At 39.2% G+C, this 6,862-nt stretch overlaps 1 protein-coding gene across 2 annotated transcripts in view; it reads left to right on the plus strand.

Moving 5' to 3' along the window:
- Positions 1–2,373, plus strand: part of chd3 (chromodomain helicase DNA binding protein 3) — a 60,929-nt gene extending 58,556 nt beyond the window's left edge. For both annotated transcript variants that reach the window (XM_084405921.1, XM_084405922.1), the window contains exon 40: positions 761–2,373. In XM_084405921.1, coding sequence (XP_084262047.1) covers positions 761–864 — 104 coding nt within the window. In that variant the 3' untranslated portion in view covers positions 865–2,373. The remainder of the gene's footprint in view (positions 1–760) is intronic.
- Positions 2,374–6,862: the final 4,489 nt, after the last annotated feature.

Raw genomic sequence — 6,862 nt, forward strand, 5'->3', positions numbered from 1 at the left:
ATTTAAAAAAATATAAATTTTGTATGCATGGATAAATCACTCACAATAAGATTTATAACATGCATTTATAAAAAAAGATAGGGTGGGGTTTTATTTCATGCCAACTTTAGATGTAATATTTAGACATTATGATTAAAATGAATGAAAGTTTTTCTTACTTTGTTATAATGCTGAGATAAATTCACTCTTAGCATTTAAAACTATTGAAATTCAAAAGGTTTCTAAGGTTCAAAAGGTCCTCTTCATCAAGTCTGATCACTGCTTTCTAAACTGAATGTTAGAAAAGGCAGTGGGTCAAATTCACTTATAATTGTGTACAAGCCCATCATTTACACATACTGTAAGTTTGTTATTTCCCTCAGTCTCTAATACCCTGCATAGTACATGCTTGGGATGAGCGTGAATACTCAGCAATGGCAGCAGTGATCATCATTTAAAATTCAGGAACAACTTAATCCTAAATTTAGAGAGAAAAAGAATTCAGTAGAAGCTTGTGGATGAATCATGATTTCTGTGTAAAAACATTCACACGTTTTTTCCATTGAAGTATGTGCATATTCATGGTTAGTGAATGAAACCCAATGAGATGGAAAGGGGAAGTCAGAGCCGGTGAGAAATGGAAAATTCAATAATAATAATAATAATAAAGATTGGAAGGTCAGGTTTAACTTTCGCTGTTTTGATTTCAACAAAAAAAGCAAATTATTGTACAGATCATTAACTTGCCTTCCTGTATGTATGTTTGCTTGTTTCCCCACAGTGTTGAACGGACCCCCCATGTCGGTAAAGAAAGAGAGGGAGGTAGAGTTTCTGATGGCACGGCGGGAACAACGCAGCGGGGAGGTGATCTGCATCGACGACTGAATTCAGCACCTCTCTAACCACACACACGCACACACACACACACACACACACACTGACTCAGTCAAAGGACGTCTGCATGCAAACGTAAACACGACTATTCCTGAACACACACATGCACACATGCAGTTTGACGAATGAACAGACTACCCTCAGTATCACAGCAGCACTTTCACGACACCTCAAGTTCAGCAGGGCTAACGCTCGCCTTTGGTTATTTCCTCCCGAATGCATACGTGCGCATATACACACACAAACATTTGATTTCCTTTTCCTCTCATAGCTATCTGTCTCAAATCAGCCTCACACGTTCATCCGAAGTCCCGTAATCTCGCCAGCGCCCCTCAACACAGACGTGAAGCTGCATGTACGTGGAGTAGCTTCACATCACCCGCAGTGGTTTGTTTTTTCCGGCAGCATGCACCTCACAGTCCACGGTTTAGTCAAGAGAAATGCCTGTGCATTGAGCTGTGCCTACTCTAGCATAGTGCAGTCTTTCAACAAAACCCTCATCGTAAGCTAGCGTGACAGTTTTGAAGCGCCGTGAACCATAAACTTAAAGCAATCTTTAGTGCCCCTATTATGCTTTTTTGAATATTACCTTTCATGCAGTGTGTAATATAACTGGTTTTGAATGTAAAAGATCTGCAAAGTTTTAAAGATCAAAGTGCACGACAAATAAAGTTATTGTCTCCTAAAAGAAAGAATCGATTCTGAACTGCTGAAATGATTCGTCAGCCATTCCAGTCTCACTTCCTGTTACAAACCTACGTAACGATGTAACACATTTGCATAATGCCAGTCTATGGTGTTCATTGGCTGCCCGTGAACAACGTCTACTTTGACCCTCAAACACTGTAGTTGTAGCTGAGACTGGAAGAGTTTGGTTCGTGTTGTTCGTGTCGGGAAGACGCTGTTTTCAGCGCTGAGAATCCACTTTGATGCTCTTCAGAAGGACGAGAAAGGAGGGATTTAGAGAGACTGAATCTTCGAACGAACCGTTTCAGACACTGTGAGAAAATGAGGTGATGTGTAATGTATATTATGAGAAAATTAAAGTGTTTTTTGACCTTGGATGCATGTAAATCATACATCAATATTGTAGGAGACCTCCAAAACAAAATTGGGGAACTTAATGATAGCATAATAGGGGCACTTTTCATTTTAATGTCTGAAAGGGATTGTTGACCCCAAAATGAAAATCAAGTCATTTACATTCCAAACCGGTTTCACTTTATTTTTTCCACAGAACAGAAAATAAGGTATTTTGAAGAACTGTTTTTTGTTTGTTTTTGTCCATACAATAAAAGTCAGTGGGGTCCGAAACAACATTGGACCCCATTGACTTTCATTGTATGAAAATATATCCGAATATATTTTGTTACAAAAGAGTCAAACAGATTTGGAACAGAAATTAGAGCATTCATTTTGGGGTGAACTGTGCCTTTAAGGACACGGGGGTTTAAGCATAATGATGATTTGATTTGGGAGGATATACAATTTTTTTTTTTTTTTTTAAAGATGAAAAAAACAACAATTAACAGTACCCCTGGCCAATTTTCTGCATCTTTCAGAGGAAAGAAAACCACGAGGTAAAGTTTATAACCTACCACGACAGTAAGGAAGTAATGTATTATGTTCGATTGAAACAGTATTGGCTGCAGTTTTGTCTTTGGATTAGAAGACATGTTTGTCATGAAGTTATTTAGCCTTATATTGGGACATCAAGCATTGATATGTAGAGTTCCCTGCCTTTTTAAGTATTGACCCTTGATCTTGTGTTACAATGAGGTGAAGAGAGCCTCTCTAATAATGTTACAGATTGTTACTGAAGCACGTCGGGCAGTCCTGCACTTTCTCTGTCATGCCCCCATCACTTCACTCTCACTTTCTTTCATTCAGACAAATCTCACTCCCATCCTTTATTCGCATTTCTACTTGTTTTTATGAGCTCTTTGATATTGTTTGCGTATTTAAACTCGGTTTCATTGTGTTCTCCTGTTTTTAATTCTCGTTATTACAACTAAGATTATTGTTGTTGCTCTTGATGTTGTCCTTGATGTTACGATTGCAAAGCTTCTACCAAATGAAAATAATAATAATAATAATAATTAAAAAAAAAAAATACAGTCGAAACATTGATGCATTGTATGTTTGGTCCATGACATTTCTCTATAGCGGACTTGTAATAATATTCCATGAGGAGGTTGAGCGGACTTCGTAACGATTGATATCATTGCTATCTAACGGACATCGCTTGTATCTAGATTCGGGGCTTGCCAACAAATAACCTGTATGCAGTGGATCACGTGTAACCATGAAATCGAAAACATATGAATGCATATATTCAAATCAGCAAATGAAATTCCTTCCGCAGTGTTTCTTTATGACCTTTGGCTCCTACAAATGCAAAGCCTTGTAATGTAATCGCCTTAAATGGGAATACAACTGTAAAGGGTTAATCAGCAGATGTGAACTCTGTATATCCCTATAGCTAGGCCTCAACTCTGAGAGATCACGAGTTGAAATGTTAATTTATTTGCCTCAGTCCCCAGTACAGTTCTGAAATGTCCTTAATTTCAGTGCTTGGTATTATTTGGGAGAGTTGTGTCAAATCAAGCACTTTCTGTCCATTTTTTCATATCTGTCTTTTAAATTAATTTTTTGGGGCGTTTTGTTTGTTTCCAGCTAAGCGTTACTGTGTACGTTGTGATTCCAGACAGTCAGTGACATTGTTGTGATCAACATTCGGCACAAACCGAACGGAACATGTTAATAATGCATCTTTCTCTCTTTTGTTTTGTTTTGTTTTGTTTGTAATAAAATAAAAATTCAAATGAACAATTTCTGGTTTGCTGTGCTTGTTATCAAGTTATCTAAAGAGATGACACAAGGTTGGGAGAATTTGATCAGTTTAATGATATATGTCTGTTAGTGATGTAACGGTACATGTATTCATCCTGAACCGTCGGATGCAAGGGGGTAATCCAGCACCCGGAAAGTGTACCTTCTATGGGGGCATCCATTGGCTAACTAGCCATCACCTGCTGTTAGCATTCCATTGACTCCCATTCATTTTGGCGTCACTTTGACAGTGAATAACTTTACATCTGAGGCGTTTAAAGACTCCGTTTGTCCACTGTTTATTTCTTAAGAAACACGACAATGTATAAAAGGCTCCATTACCTTGTATCTTACACTATGAGAAGCCGTTTTTGTAAAAATAGGCTAACGACTGCGTCATAACCACGCGACTCTCTGTCGCACAGTAGAGAAATGACCGTATAGACAGGAGGAGAAGCTCGCAGGCAAACGTGGAGGCATAAAGTCCGGTAAAATCAAGAGAGTCATAAAGTTGCTCCTGCTCCTAGCTCATGGACGGCTCCTACTCACGCTCTCCGTCTCTGCAAGATTCGGAAGGGAATGATTCAGATTTCTCTTTGCACAGCTACTAGAAGACTTACAACTGTCAGACAGGTTGCGCACGTCACATCTACGTCATCAAGCTCAGTCTGAGGCTGCGCAGAGCACTCAGCCATCACTTGTCTCCATTGAAGTCTATGGGGTCACTGTGTCCATTTCTTTTACTGTCTATGGTCAGATGACGAATACAGTCACTCACACTCCAGTCCAGAAGGGGGCGTGTGTGGCAATGCAATGCTGTTTGCTAACATGAAAAATAGCGGAAGAAGAGACGATCTACACACCAACCCAAAACAAGAGTTCAGATGGCACGCAAGAGCTTGCTAGTAGTATATTCGCTGAGTTTCGATTAATTTTTGTGACGCGTTCCTCAAACTTACCGGAAAGGAAACTGGGATGGTAGAAAGCGGCATCCTGTTTGTTTTCTTAATTCGAATTATGTCTTACACTTATCCGTATGACTATAAATTATAGAGTATTTTAAGTTGTTTCCGCTGTTATAATGAGACAAAATCATTTGGCATTGTGCTGATTTGTGTCGTGGAAGTCTTACTACTACAGTCTAGAAATGAAATATGCGTGTCCTGGAAATGGGGGCTGACATGTAGATGTACCGAACTTGCATCGAACTGTGACCCCAAAACCGATGTCCGTACCGAACCGTGACGTATATGCAGTGTTGGGGAGTAGTTAACTACAAGTAGCGACGCTACTAACTTAACTACATTTTTCAGTAGCTTGGCAGTAGCTCAGTTGCTTTTTAAACAGTGTAGCTTTTCCAGTAGCTAACTACTTTTTGCAGCAAGTAGCGGTGTAGCGCGAGCAAAAGCTACATTGCGTTTTGTTGTCCAGCCAGCGCGAATCAGCGCGATGCAAGGATATTCTTCTTCTTGTTAGATTACAAACAAATTTTTTGCCATTACCGCCACCTGTTGTTTAATCACGCATCTTGCGGCTAACGGTTCACTGACGTACAGAAGTGGGTTGACACACCCATATTATCCATGATGGAGCAAGACGATATTTGAGTGTGTAATAAAACAATACTCTTTGAAATCATAATTGTATTGCATTGTTTTAAACACTAAATATTTTACTTAAAACATTCCTCAGACACTTATTCAGTTATTTATAATATACGTTGTTCAAAAAAATCTAAAGTAGTTTCAATGTAGCTAGCTACTTTTTGATAGTAACTTGTAGTGTAGCTAACTACTTTTCCAAAAGGGTAGCTTGACTGTAGTTTAACTACTTTAACTTACGAGTAGCTTGTAGCTTGTCAAACTACAGTTTCAGAGTAGCTTCCCCAACACTGCGTATATGTACCGTTACACCCACTAATGTCTATAGCAGGGCTCCAGATTGTGACTAAACAACATTTTTTATTTGTAACAGCAATTTAAAATCCAGTCGGGAATGTTTTGTGGCGTCCATATGCAGTTTCGACAGAAATCATCTTGTTAAAATGCAAACGGCAAACACGAATGCGGTGCCAGCCGTGATGTCCGATTCACGAACAAATGACTCTTATGAACCGGTTCTTTTTAATGAGCCACTCATAAAGCTTTAGAGGCCCTGTCCCAAATGGCACACTTCAAATGTACTTACGGTTTCGTGGTGTGATTTGTTGTGTGCATGATTGTGAAGTCCACGAGACCATATGGTGTCCCATTTGTAATTTTAGGTTTCTGAAGGGTGCTCGTGGGCGGTCTATATTTACCCTCTATGCGCACTTTTGCCGAAACTCGAACTTCTTCCCGACAGCTAAACCGGTGTTACGTCACGAAAGTGCGGACTTGTAGAAAGACCAGCAGTGTTTAGAGTGCAATTTGGGACAGGGCCAAACTTGTTTGTGTCAGTCAGTTGTGGAATCTTGTTTACGCCACAGAATAGAAAAAACTTTTGAGACTTTTTATCACAAAATTCAGAATTTTCTTCCTTGCAATTTCAAGTATCTCACAATTCTGGAGGGAAAAGTCGGAAATGTGAGATTTGCAATTGTGACTTTATTTTTTCGCAGTTGCAAGTTTTTCTCGCAATTCATACTTTTTTCTTAGAATTCGTCGTTCAGAGCCGTTACTGATTTCACAACTGACCCCTCACAGATCATTTTTTGCTCATGTCTAATTTGAAATGAACCAGGAACCATTACTGTGACTTGACTTGACAAAAAAAGAGCATTTGTTTTATCCATCTTTTTGCGTTTGGTACTATCAGACTTAACTGGTAAACGTTATAATGAAACATGCCATTTAAAGTGTCATTTGGGGCTAGATTTACTAAACAGGGCAAAGCATGAGAGCTCAATTCCTCAGAAGTGCCGATGGGAGTGTAAAGTTCTGCGCGTGATCTAATGACGACGTGCAAATTAAAGAACACAGACACACACAGCAAATCATTTCCATATTGACCAACGCAATCTACCAAGAGCAGCACAATTTAGTGTCTGGTTTAAGACATGCTTTTTTGGGGGCGTTAAATAATGGCGCAAATACCAGTAAATTGACTAGCGCAAACCTTAGTAAATCACCTTGAATGATTCATTTAAACACTCTCCTCCCATCTTGCATCTTTCAGG

The sequence above is a fragment of the Rutilus rutilus genome (genome assembly GCF_951802725.1).
Source record: "Rutilus rutilus genome assembly, chromosome: 3".
NCBI classification, from domain to species: Eukaryota; Metazoa; Chordata; class Actinopteri; order Cypriniformes; family Leuciscidae; genus Rutilus; species Rutilus rutilus.